Below are 13,734 nucleotides of genomic sequence, written 5' to 3'. Positions count from 1 at the left end.
TTGCCAGATTGAGTGGGTAATCGGGCCCAATCTGGCAACACTGTGAGGACGAAGGCACGGTGGCCCCGCCCCCGTCCCACCGTTGACCTGGTAACCAGCAGAGCGTCGTGGAGATAAACTGTGTCTGTTGTCCCAATCACTGCAGCTTACTGCTACACACCCCGGCTTCTGTCTGCCTGTTGGGCCCGAAACAACTCCTGGAAACCATTAAGACCGACCATACAACGGCTGTTTGTTGAGGTAATAATCAAACAATTACTGCTACGATGAGCTACCGTTAGCCAGCTAACTGACTACTGGTACTATTTATCTAAATACTGGTACTAGTTAGCTGACTACTGATACTAGTTAGCTGTCGACTAGTGGTACCAGCTAGCCGACTACTGGTACCAGTTAGCTGACTACTGGGACCAGCTTACTGACCACTGGGACCAGCTAGCTGGCTACTGGTACCAGTTAACTGACTATGGTACCAGTTAGCTTGTGCTAAGGTGATGTTTAGGTGTTATGTGCTTACTAGCTCAGCACAAGCTGCATATACGACGAGTTTGTCTCCTTATTATGACAACGTATTGGTTATCAGCGGTCACACAGACCTCACCTCCTCCTCATCTCACACAGACCTCCTCCTCACCTCCCCTCACACAGACCTCTTCACCTCCACCTCCCCTCACACAGACCTCTTCACCTCCTCCTCCCCTCACACAGACCTCTTCACCTCCTCCTCCCCTCACACAGACCTCACCTCATCCAGAGGTCTGTGAAGAGGCAGCGAGGCAGAGATCAGTTGTGTGTATCTGTAACCAGCTGTGTTTCCCCTTTCAGACTCTGTGAACAACCTTCTTTGAATCCCTCCACGCATAATGAGAGGCGAGGATGCCAGCAAGTGAGTAGTTGCCTGCTGATTCTCTTAAAAATGTACACAGACACAAATACTGGTTACAACTGGTTACCACATATATTAATAGACTGCCAACTCTATGGGGTGTTTCCACAGGTGAGAGTGAAGCCCGGGCAAAGACCAGGGACCGGTTCAATGAGGTCCTCAAGAAGTACACCGACCCGCAGCCAGGGAAGAAGAAGGTGAAGAAGAAGAGCTCCGAGCCCCAGAGTGAGAGCATCGTGGTAGGTTGTTAAAGCTGAACGATCATGAACTATTTAGAACTGTCTTCATATTAGAAATAAATTAAATATTAGTCATCAACATCTGTATCACCGCCATGTACGTTATAATACACATACAATTAATAAATTATACAAATTAAAGTGGCTGAATTTTGATGTGTTTTGATTCTGAACGTTTTCTGAACATCTGTTGTTCTGTTCTATTATTCCCTGATAAAATAAAGCCCGACACCTCATTCAGTAATCGATGCTGAATGTGAGCGCGTTGGCCATAGCAACAATAAGGCAGCTCTCCACAGGTCCTCAGCCATCCCCATGTCACCCCTCTCTCCCAGCTCCAGACTCTGAAGAAGAACCTGGAGAAGGACACGGAGGACGACGAGACGGTCCTCCAGAACACGTACCGCCCTGAACAGGGCAGCCCTCGCTTCACCAAGAACCGGCGGCGAGAGAGGGAGGCCGTCGAGAAGGTCCTCAACGTCCACCATGACGAAGAGGAGCCTCCCCAGCCCTCCAAGGGCAAGAGGAAGAGCAAACGGGAGCTGCCTCCGTCTCCGGTGAGCCGCCCACGAGAGTGGCAGCTCCGCCTCATAGCTCCGCCTCTTACTTCCTTATTTCCCCTTCACTTTGTTTGTCAGTAGTTCTATAGTCCAGTTAAGTTAGTGTATTTATTTCGTTTTTTACCATACTTTTAAAAATTGTACTTTAATGTATTTATAGTTTCTACTTTGGTCCTGTACTGTCTACTTTGACACGCTAATGTCCCGTCTTGATGGAGTGAAGTACCGTCTTACCTCCTCTCAGGACGTCCCGCCGGGCTGCGACCAACCGGAGGACGGCTCAGCCGGTGCAGAGGACCCGGAGCTAGGCCGCCTCGAGGGACGGGAGGAGGGCAGGAGGCCCAGCAGGAAGGGAAGGAGGGACCGAGGGGCCGGGGGGGGCGTGGAGGCAGCACGCCCGCAGGCGGACCCCGAGGATGAGCTCCTGCAACGGTACCGGCAGCGGATCAGCCGGGAGGAGGAGGCCGAGGGGACCTTCGCCCCCAACGCCGTCGCACTCAACAACGACGTCGGGAAGAGGAAGAAGAAGAAGCTGAAATCGGCTGGCCCCGAGTCGGACCTGGGGTCTGTTTAAATGCTCTGGATACGGGTCGGACCCGCTGGGTCCCCAGAGTGACTCACCGCGATCTAACGGTGTGTTTCCCGCCGACAGGGACCTCGATGGAGAGGCAGAGCAGGGGGCCAGTGACACGCATAACACATTGGACGCTAGAGGGAAGAGGAGGAGGAAGAAAAAGCAAGGTAAGGTGTGTGGTACCTTGTTTAGAAGTTTATTGAGAATGGCAAATACATTGTACATTGTTTCATATAAAATATAAAATAGATACCGTGCATACAGGTTTCTAGTCAAGACTATTAGCAACCCCTGTCCCTGGATAGGCCTTTACTAAAAGTCACACTAGAAGTTACATCACACATCAGATAACTCTTTATTGAAGATCAACAAATACCAATGATAGCATGAGACATGGGAGACTGCAGTATCAGTGGTGTGTGTGTGTGTGTGGTTGGAAGGACAAGGAGTGTGGATAGAGGTTTAACATTTAACCAAATGTCATTTATAACCCAAAACCAACCACAAGCTAACAACCAGTGTCGCCTCTCCTGAGAGCTGGAGCGAGAGGCTCAGCTACTGTATGTATTTGAATGTGTCCACCCAGTGGTGGTGGAGGCCGGGGAGGCGGAGGCGGAGTTGCCGCAGCGACCGGCCCTGGATGACAGCCTTGTGCTGGGCGTGTACGTCCACCGGACGGACCGGCTGAAGACAGACCTGCGCCTCTCCCACCCCATGGTGAAGGTCCACGTGGTGGACGAGCTGACGGGGCAGTACGTGAGGAAGGAGGACAGGTGACGCCCCCTTCCTGTTGACCATATTAGGATACATGGAGGATGGATGGAGGATAGTGTGGTGGCTAGGGAGACTCCCACCTGGGTAGGGTCGGATCCCCAAATGTCCGCAGTCTCATGACGCTCAGGATGTTCAGGGTTGAGTTGAGGTGTGGGGTTTATTTTATGGTAGTCTGTTCCTCTGTTAAAATCGATTGTGTTGATGTGATGTGTTGGGTTGTGATTGACATATATTTTTTTGTAGTTGTGCTATCTCTTTAACCATTTTTTTATAAAAAAGAGTTGATTCCAGCTGTATATTGACTCTACTTATTATTATTATTTGTGTACATGTGCAGCAATCGACCGGTGTCGTCGTTCTACGAGCAGGAGTGCGTGGAGCATGTTCTGCCCATCATGACCCAGCCGTTCCACTTCAAGAAGAACAAGTCCACCATCCCGGAGTGGGAGGAGCAGATCATCTTCAACGAGCGCTTGGGACACTTCCTGCAGGACCGCGGCGACGCGCCACGGGTCATACTCTTCTTCGAGGTCCGAACGCTTTAAATAGAACACAAACATTCGGCTGGGTTATCTTTTCAGTTGATGGGCGAAAAAGGATTGTTTTATATTGTCATGCTATCGAAACACCACATGCTGTAACAATTAGTGTGTGTTGTTTGTTAACGCTGTATATTTTAAAGCTAGTATTTCCTTTGACCCTTGCAAGAAACAAACAGATCGAAGCCTTCGATCGCTGCGTCTCTTCCAATGTTTTGGGGTTGTTTGTGGTGTGCTTCGGACAGGTGCTGGACTTCATGACCATGGAGGAAGCCAAAGCCCACGATGTAGGCAAGCAGGAGAGAGGGTTCCGGAAGGTGGCCTGGGCGTTCCTTAAGGTGACCATCATCAGGCTTGAGTCCTTTCACTTTTTTCATACGCATTTGCCCAACAGGAGGAGGTTTCATGCTTCATGCCCTCTCCTGTGTCTCCCCGCCAGCTGGTGGGAACCAATGGCGTGCTGAACGTGGACAGTAAGCTCCGCCTCCAGCTCTTCTGCCCGCCGGCCAGGGCCAAACCGCAGCCCAAAGCCATCGAGGTGGTGGAGTGGTGGAAGAGGTATCCCCGCAACAGATACACCTCCACCCTCTACGTCACCGTCAAGGGCCTCAAACTCCCAGAGCATGTGAGTAGGAGGGAAGAGAGTCTGGGATAGACTAGAGGGGTAGAGGGGGACATTTTTAAGCATATTTGAGCATTGACCTTGCGAAGCCCCGTCCTCGTCTTTGATGCCACTGTAGCCATGGACGATGCGTCACGCCGACTAGGTCACTGGGTGCCACTAGGTGGACCCAGGTGGCTCTGACTGGCCTCTTAGCTGCAGAATCTGAGGACAGTGATGCATACAGACGGCGATCCGTGCTGCCGTGTAGGAGATCACCCTGAGTATGTTTGGGGATGGCTGGTTGAACCTGTGTGCATTGATTACCCAATGTGCAGTGAGCATTGATTAATTACCTGTCTGACTCGGGCCAGGCGAGGCTGTTTCCACCAGACATCAACCACCCAACCTCCACCCAACTTCTCACCTTACGGCGAATTTTGCTGTTCTGAAACCAATACAGGCCAACTATTCAATGGCAGGGATGTTCTTGTCACTCTCTCTCGTGGCCTCTCTTCCTGTATATTTAGATATTCCTGTGTATCTCATCCTGATGAGCTGATAGAAAAGATCCACCATTCTCTACAGATTGCTTATTCTGTTCATTCATTTAATATCCTTGGCAACCTGCCTTCTATGCTAGACATCACAACTCAATAAATGTTTTATTTAACAACACATGCTACTGTAGAAGGCTTTGTTTTAACCGTGAGGTACCCCATTATCTGAGATACATTAATGGAGAGCCATGTGTGAGCTGACTGTGTTCATTTTGGGGGTGTTGGTGGTGGTGGCTGCATCGTGCAGGTGGACTGAGCTGACTGTGTTGTGCTCATTCGGGGGGTGGTGGTGGTGGTGTTGTGTGCAGGTGGACCCCAGCATGCGCTCCATGATGGCCCTGCAGGAGGAGCGAGGCAGCACCTCCTACAGCGAGCTCCAGAGTGAGGTGACCAGGAGGAGCCTGCCCCAGCCCGCCGAGCAGAGCCAGGCCTCCGTGTTCAGGTGGAGCAGGATGCCAGGCCAGGTGGGGGCTACGGTCCATAGTACCCTGGACCTAGTCCAAGTTCTCCTCAAAGGGCATAGGGTTAGGGTGGGGTGTTGTCAAATGTGGTTAATGCCTTTATTTGAGAACACCCCACCCTAGCATCTTCCCTAAACTTAAGCCCTCTTAACGTGCAAAGGAAAACTCCCCTAAATCCAGGGTTCTAGTCCTATAGAAGGAGCCTGTTCAACTCCTCCTCTTGTTACCATGAACCATGCATAGAAAGCCTTCTTTCTAAACAGAGCAGTTCAAGTGTGGGATGGGTATTCTCTCTCTAAACCCTAATGTGGTTGCATAATGCTATTCATGATTAAAGTGAGTCTGAGGTTTGTGATATTCTGTCCCAGCTGTGTCGGATCCCCAACAAGCCCGTGCTGTCGTTCCGGGGCGGGCACATGGGCTGCTTCACCGTGCGCTTCTCCCACGGCGGGACGGTGCTGGCTGCGGCCTGCGCTGACAGAGACGCCTTCCCTGTCATCGGTGAGCCACCTCCCCTGCTCCTATCGCGTTACGCACCAATCACAACATTATTCACCGCTGCAGTCAGTCAGTCAGTCAGTCAGTCAGTCAGTCAGTCCGTCAGTCACTTGATACTGTTTTCTAAAGGTTCTGGGGATCACCCTTTGTTGTGTGTTACTAACAATGGGAAATGTGGGTTGTACAGTATCACCAGCACTGTTTAAAAAGGATAATGTTGTTGTTTACACGTATAACAATCTGTAAAATATGAATATCTCAGGATGTAGAAAGGTGTATTTACGTACACGTAGTAATGTAAACAAATAATGTGAACCAATCTTCCTCAACTGTCAAATATTGACTGTCAAACATGACTGACACTACATACAATACGTATACATACTACAAAACTATCCATCGACCTAATAGCAATAGTAAATACCTGATGAGACTGTTAACTAAAGGCATGTGTGCTGTCCTCAGTGTATGAGATTCCCTCTGGCACCGTGCTGGCGGTGTTCAGCGGCCACCTGAGCGTTGTGTACGACCTCTGCTGGTCCAGAGACGACCGCAGCCTCCTGTCCGCCTCCTCCGACGGCACCGTGAGGTGAACGCACCACCCTGCTGCTCCATGTACACCTCGCCACCAGGGGGCGCCTGTGCTCTTTTCTCAACTCTTAAGATGATCTATCTTTATGAATATTGTAACATGAATATCACATTTCTTTGTCATTTATTTAAATGACAGAAGATTTCGTTTTTTTTGTTTTTATTGTTCTATGTTTAGTTTATTTATTCCTTCATATTTAATTTACTAATATCATTTACGCAGTTTCTTATTTATGTTTGCACTTTTGTTCAATGTGGGAATGCAAGGAGAATAACACAATGCTCACACAAATAACACACACACACACACACACACACACACACACACACACACACACACCTCTCCAAGCCTTCAGTCAAAAGACAATTTTCTAGTATGGCAACATACTAGACAATAAAGCTTTTTGAATCTTGAATCTTTGAATCTTAATATAAGGGAGTGGAACGTGGACCGGCTCCTAGGGATCGCCCAGAAGGTGCTGCCCCACCCATCCTTCGTGTACAGCGCCCGCTACCACCCGGCCGCGCCCCACCTGGTGGTGACCGGGGGTTATGACGGCCTGCTGAGGGCGTGGCGTGTGGACGGCCACGACGTCAACGGCCAGCTGCTGCAGGAGCTGGAGGGGCACGGCAGCTTCATCAACGCCGTGTGCTTCGACTGCGAAGGTACGCCCAACACAAGTTGCCATGTGACGTGGGTCATTATAATAATCTTAATTATTAACCCTAACCCTGATAACAACATTGGGATTTATTTGAGAGAAAAATATTGATATGTATTTTTGTTTCATATGATAATAATTCTAATTATTATTAATAATAATAATTAATACTGTTGGCTTATTTCTCTCTCCTGGTTGATGTGCCTCTCCTCCCAGGAACAAGGCTGTTCTCTGCGGATAACAGCGGGGTGATCATCGTGTGGAGGACGCCGGTGGCAGACGGAGCTGGGGGGAAGCCCTGTGAGGACTGGAGCATAGAGAAGGTAGAAACAAAACACTGAGCGTTACCGGGGGAGACACTACCTTGACACCGAGCCACGTCTGTTTCATTGATGAGCTGATGCTGCTTTGGCAGAGGATCGAGGAGAGGGACCTCGGGGGGACGCCCATCAACCTGCTGGAGGTGCATCCCAACGGCCGCCGGCTGCTCATCCATGCCAAGGATAGCGTGCTGAGGGTCATGGACCTCAGGATGTAAGCCTCTTCTGTCGGGTCGCAGTACCCTCACAAGTAGTGATGTTGCATACCAGTGAAAGAGAGGGCATGGACTCTGAACTGATGTATTAGCGGGTCGCACCGGCGGAGCTTCTGTTCTAGTGTCCTCATGTTCTATCAAGGATAATACTGTAAATGTAATTGCATTTGTGTACTATCAATAAATCCCCAAAAATAAGTCTAATTGCCAGATACAGTATCCGACCTTTTAGACTATATCACTCTAGATGGGACAATAGGTCAGAAAGTGAGGAGGAGATATGAATAGGTTCAGCGTCTGTCCCCCAGCCTGGCCATGAAGAGATACACGGGAGCCACCAACTACAGAGAGAGGATCTACAGCACCTTCTCCCCCTGTGGGAGCTTCCTCTTCTCCGGCAGCGAGGACGGCATGGCCTACGTCTGGAACGCTGAAACGGGTGAGATTTGGCGTTGTTCTTCCTCTTCCTGTTGTTGTGGTTGAAGTAGTCCTCCTCCTCCTCCTACTTCTTCCTCTCCTTGTGTTGACGTGGTTTCCTAGGCGACCAGGTGGCGGTGTACTCGGAGCTGTGCTACCCGACCGCCCTGCGCGGCGTGGCGTTCCACCCCCACGAGAACATGGTGGCCTTCTGCGCCTTCGGTCCGAGCCAGCCCATCCTGGTCTACCTGTACGACCGCAAAGGTACGACCGAAACCGACCCCCGGTGACAGCGGGCCACTCGGCTGCTTCTCACATCGCCGCCGTGAGATAATCTCTCTGTGATACTTTGAAGAAGTAACTGTATTCTTGAAATAGAGTCGCTCTTCTTTCGGTCGCTGGTTCGATTCCCTGGGTCGTTTTCGAGGTGTGTCTGAGCGAGACAGCGAATGCTAACTCTCGATTCACCTCGCATTGTTGACGCCGCCGTCGGTGTACGGATCTGGGTATGAGTGGGTGGATTGAGATTGCGTGACAGAGATGTGTTGGGTTGAGCGAGTGTACACCCTGTGCGGACAGTGTCCCAGCTGGAGGCCCAGACCATGAGAGAGGGCAGCCGGGCCGCCCCCACGGACACCAGCACCAGGACCGCCGAGCCCATGGCCGCCCTGCTGGACCGGACGGCCTCCTCGCCTACCGACCGCTTCGCACAGACGGCCAGGCTGTCGCTGAAGATGCAGCGTGTCAAAGACAAGCTGGACTCTGTCCTGGTAAACGCACTGCTTCATCCAGGGTCTTCACTTTCTTGGCCGTCCAGGAGTCGGTGAAGGCCGTTGCTGCTGGTGGATCATGATGCAGGTCTTACATGAACTGACTCCTTTTTCAGGACCCGCATCGGAGCGCCTCCACTCCTGGGTACCTGTCTGATCAAGGTGCGTGTTGGTGTCTTACGCTGCCTTTGGGATGTTTTCTTGTGTTATGCCAGAGCCACGTCGGAGCCCGTATGGGTACGGGCTCCGACGTGGCTCTATGGCCCGAGCTCTGGGTCCGAGAACGTCTTCATGGGACCACATTGGGAGTGGACATCCCGGGAGGAAGGCGTCTCGCTGCAGCACAGTGAGCACGGACCCTCCAGTGTGGCGTACTGGGTTCAGCTCTGGTGCTTAGCGTAGCAATGGCATCATGTTTCATACGACAGGCGCAGCCCTGCCTTGGCATTAAGACGTAGCCTTCTGTCCTCTCCTGGCTGCAGACCGAGTTTCCTTGGACTATGCAGGGAGGAGTCGGACGCTGGATTTTGCTTCTGCTGCTGTGAGTACAGCTGTCCTCTAACCAAGTGATGGACGGACAGGAGATGATATGGGTCTCATAGTTGGTGGTATAACTTGCGCTGCTTTTCATAATATGGACATAAGCAGCTGCCATTCCCGATTCACACTCCTATATGATAAAACAAACCACGCTGTACATTATAGTTTCATTCCGACACTGTAGAGTATCAGAATTATTTGTTTTTGACATTTTGTTGCAATGGCATCTCGAAGCCATTGTCTAGTGATAAGGTCAGGCTTCACCACTCTCTCTTTTCTTCCCTTCTCCTCTCCCTCCCTTCCAGACGGGCCTGGGCTCCTCGCTGCCGCCTCCGTCGCTGCTGTCTCCCCACTCCAAGCTGCACCTCTCCGGGGCCCTGGCAGAACAACTCATCCCCCAGGCGGCCCTCAGCTGCCAGCACCGTGGGTCTCCAAAACCTCGTGTCTCACACCTTCATTCCCTCATGATCGCATACAACTCCCGCCTCTGCACAACTTCACTTTAATGCCTCCACTCTGCCTGTGTGAAGCGGGGGCTTGAATCACTGTGGGGGAAGAATGGCATGCCAGTTGGCCAATGCCAGAGTTCCATTAACCGGAGCCGACACATCAGCTTACACCACAAACTAATTGGGAACTCAAGCGCAGCGGTTGGCATGTGGGCTCTTCACAGAGACCAGAGCCCTGTCGTTGTCTCCACCCACATCCGTAGGTGGCCAGCATGAAAAGAAGCAGGTCCTCTGGTTAGATTGGTGCCGGTCTGACCCCTGTCTCGTTTGTTTTCTTGCTGCGTTTTCAGGGGGCTTCAGTCCAGTGGGCCATCGCTTGAAAGGAGCTGGGTCGCTACAGACGGTACGGTGTATATATCCTGGGATGATAGGATTTAGTGGAATCTAGCGTTGAGGTTGCAGATTGCGACCCATTGAACTGACTGCCAAGTTCGTTCCACCAGATGCCACTAGATGAACACACTTCACCTTTAAACAATAATGGATTCAATGCATAGAGATTTGATATATTTGAATTGTAGATGATAATAATAACCCTAACTTTAAAGGTGTGTTAGTTGAACATTGCGGCAGAAGCAGTGCTGCTGGGGATTTAAGAAGCTAAACGACACTGAGCCGGCGTTACAATGTGACCGGTTTATTTGTAATCCCACCCACAAGGGTTGCAATTTGTACGGATTATTTGTAATCCAAGCCTAAAGGGGTTTCCTTTTCTGTGAAGAAATGTTCGATGAAAGGCTTAAATCCAACCTCTTTCTTCCCAGCGCCGCCCCGTCTCTTCTGGACCCCTACTGGAGAGGGACTCTGCAGCAGGTCACCCCACTGTACGACCTTGTCTTGCTTTGTTGAATTTTACTTTCATTCTCTGTACAGATTCTCTGTATTAAATTCTCCTTTCTGTCCCCGCCCGCAGGTGGTCTCGCTGTACGACTACACCGCCGACCGCTCGGACGAACTGACCCTCCAGAGGGGCGACGTCATCCAAGTGCTCTACAAAGACAACCACAACTGGTGGTTCGGATGTCTGGCCAATGGGCACCAGGGATACTTCCCGGCGACGTACGCTGCAGATGAGAGTGCGTACATAACATGTACACTATCGAACAAAAGTTTGGGGTCACCCAGACAATTTCATCTTTTCCATGAAAACTCACACTTTTATTCAACACTTTTCAGCTGTGCTAACATAAAGGGTTTATTAATCCTCAATTAGCCTTTTCACACGATTAGCTAAACAACCATTAGCCCAGGAGTGATTGTTGCTGGAATTGGGCCTCTGTACACCTAGTCATTTACCACATTAACAATGTCTACAGACAGTATTTCTGATTAATTGAATGCTATCTTCATTGAATTTTTTATTTTTTTTTTCTACGACTTTTCTAAGTGACACTACACTTTTGACCGGTAGTGTTTGTTTTTATAACGTCTGTCTCCATGTTGGCGCAGAGCCCCCAAACTAAAGCAACGACACAGAACCATAAATCCCCAAAAGCAATAGCCTGACAGTTTACCTAGGGCGGCCATTTGCCATTCTGGCTGATTGCATTTCCATGCTCCACCTGCAGGAGAGTTCAACGAAGACATGGACGCCCTTCAAACGCCACTTGCCACTGGGTCAGATGGCCCCGGGGGTGAAAGGGCAACGCCAACCAAGGTCAGGGGGGCCGGGTCGGGGTGCTGACGTTGTGGTCTTAAAGCCAGGCCAGATGTGATGCTAGTATAGAGATCCTCTGTTGTCTCCTTTACAACTGTAGCTTATCTCTACCGATCCATCAGTCTAATGCTAAGTTATCAGTACTTTTTATGTCCACATGGGAATCTTAACATGGCCAGGACCATTATTTTGGTGTGTGTTTTTGATGTAAACTCTCCTTCGATCTCTTGGTGCGGACGGCTAATATATATTTCTCTCTCTCTCTTTCTCTTCCCTTCTCTCTCCCCATCCATTCATCCGTCTGTCTCTCTCACCCAAGGTGTCAGCTGCCATCAGTTCTTCTGGAGAGCTCCGCTTTCTTTCTGAGCAGGACACGGAGCCAGAGCTGACCACCACCAAGTAAGTTCTGCTGCTCCTGGGTTGGCTAAGCACATGTTAGCAATACATGCTAACAAATTTGGGCTAATGCAGTAGTGTGAAGTTTTACCTTGATGTATACAATATCAAATATAAACACGTCATAGAACGTTGCTAGATTAGTTTTGTATACGAGATGATGAATCTAAACTAGTATTTGGGGGTCAAGCAGCGAAGCTGTGAGACAACCATTGTTATTCTACGTTTTCCTACTATTATTATTATTATTATTCTGTCATGGGAGTCTATGGCAGCCCGTAGAACGCCATGGTCAAAAGTTGTGATATTTGGCACACTGATTCAGGACAGTCCCAATGTCCCTCACAGCAAATTGATGGTCGCTAGCTCTTGCGCCACCAACAGGTCAAAGTTAAACATGCATTCATGTTTATTACTTTGACCCATTCATCCAATAATCACAAACAATTTATGACCTTTGACCTCAGGGGGACGTCATACAGAAAGTGAGCTCATATCTCTGCAAGGCCTTCATGTATCCAAACCAAACTTGCCTCATAGTCTTATGACCCTATTCTGATGATGCCCAAATAATTGGGCATCATTAACGCCTAGGGGGGCGTTGTAAGCAGCAAGTCTATTCCGGCCCTTAGAAAGCAACTTCAATGTATTTTCATTGTGATAACCATTTGCAAATAGCTTTCATTGTAGGTGAAATTACTGAGATGGTCATCATGTAGCCACCTAACCGATTATCTGTCTGTCCACCAACATTTGTTTATGGAGTCCTATTCTGCCTGACCCCCACATTGCTGCTCGCAGCAGCTATATTTAACCACTGGCCTGTGTTACTGAGAGTCCTGAGGTGGAAGTCCTGACCATCGTCTTTTCTCTCTTCAGAAGAGCTCCGAGGAAGAAGAAAGTGAAGCGGCACGCCGCCCCCCCGCCCTCCGCGTCGTCAGATCCGGAAGCATCCGGGCCCTCTGGGCGGCGAGCCAGGCCGCTGCCGGAGAGGCCCCGGGGCCGGGCCAACGGGGCCTTTGAGTCGGACGCCTAGCCGGGGAAAAGCTGTTGGAAGTACTGTTTTGTATTTTTTAGGTAAATAAGTGTTGTCTTACCGTTTAGCATCAAACAATCCAGGTGATTGTGAAATGTGCATCTTTATATATGTTTATCATTGCAAGCAAATGGATTCGTCAGTTTTTATTACATTTTTAAGGTTGAATTCTGAGCTTGGTCTTGACATTTTCTAACATGTATCGATAGTGTGTCTGTCGCGTATAAAGATTTCTAGTTGAGAGTATATTTGTTTCCAACAAAGCAAAAATATTTGCATTCCAATGTACTTCTCTTCCGTTTACCTTCAGCCTAATCTTAAACCAAAGAGTTTTAAATAAAAGATTTGAAATGTTGGTTATTGTCTTCCCTTCTGACAGCCTAATAATTACCCAAACTAAAATCCAAACGCCAAAATGTTAAATGTGGCAAAAATCCAGAAAAGGCCACCTAGTTGTCAATCTAATGGGAGATTACTTGTTTGAAAATATCATTCACACAGTTGACACTTAACGGGGCAAACAACTAGCAGTAGCAAGAATGATTCCTATTGAATTAGTTCATAGCAGGCCTCATAGCACCTTTAGTGTGTTGTGGTATGAAATCATATATTTGGTTGAATGTTTTGGGTAGTTGTACTCTCTCTCATTAAGTGGTTTGGTGTGATTCCCTGTTTGTTTGGTTGCTCGGCAACAGTGTCTAGGCCTCAAGCTCTAGGCTCAGTCAGTAAACAGTTGCACGTGAGGACTCGGCCTGAGTTTTCACCATTTTCCCTTCTTGAATGTCTTAATTTGTCTGTCATGTGTTCTGATATATATTGCGTTTGCATTCATTGTACATGTTCTCATTCTATCTATGGTTGAATGATCGTTTAACTATTTCCAATCATCGTACGTTCCCTGTGGACTCAAATCATGTGGTCCAAAGACA

The 13,734-nt window shown here is 49.3% G+C and overlaps 1 protein-coding gene across 1 annotated transcript; it reads left to right on the top strand.

Annotated features, from left to right (window-relative positions):
* The first annotated feature begins 33 nt into the window (after window positions 1-33).
* Window positions 34-13,160, top strand: ahi1 (Abelson helper integration site 1). The gene is made up of 28 exons (XM_060051810.1): window positions 34-240; window positions 826-886; window positions 998-1,125; window positions 1,461-1,682; window positions 1,930-2,249; window positions 2,338-2,426; window positions 2,846-3,032; window positions 3,371-3,563; window positions 3,818-3,910; window positions 4,012-4,197; window positions 5,042-5,197; window positions 5,563-5,695; window positions 6,158-6,281; window positions 6,720-6,949; window positions 7,162-7,268; window positions 7,361-7,479; window positions 7,789-7,919; window positions 8,021-8,161; window positions 8,477-8,667; window positions 8,784-8,829; window positions 9,150-9,208; window positions 9,513-9,630; window positions 10,007-10,059; window positions 10,481-10,540; window positions 10,630-10,792; window positions 11,285-11,373; window positions 11,693-11,772; window positions 12,649-13,160. Exons 2-28 carry the CDS (start codon window positions 877-879, stop codon window positions 12,803-12,805), a joined length of 3,585 nt encoding a protein of 1,194 aa, XP_059907793.1. The 5' UTR covers window positions 34-240; window positions 826-876; the 3' UTR covers window positions 12,806-13,160.
* The last annotated feature ends 574 nt before the right edge of the window (window positions 13,161-13,734 follow it).

The sequence above is a fragment of the Gadus macrocephalus genome, chromosome 5 (assembly GCF_031168955.1).
Source record: "Gadus macrocephalus chromosome 5, ASM3116895v1".
Taxonomy (NCBI): Eukaryota; Metazoa; Chordata; class Actinopteri; order Gadiformes; family Gadidae; genus Gadus; species Gadus macrocephalus.
The sequence above is the reverse complement of the archived record's forward strand: the minus strand, read 5'-3'. Positions and strand labels throughout refer to the sequence as shown.

Bases quoted from the DNA above. Each gene is read 5' to 3' on its own strand.
- ahi1 (XM_060051810.1), top strand. The intron at 7,269-7,360 runs GTAGAAACAAAA...CTGCTTTGGCAG, and splicing joins AGGACTGGAGCATAGAGAAG to AGGATCGAGGAGAGGGACCT. The intron at 10,541-10,629 runs GTACGACCTTGT...CCCCGCCCGCAG, and splicing joins CTGCAGCAGGTCACCCCACT to GTGGTCTCGCTGTACGACTA.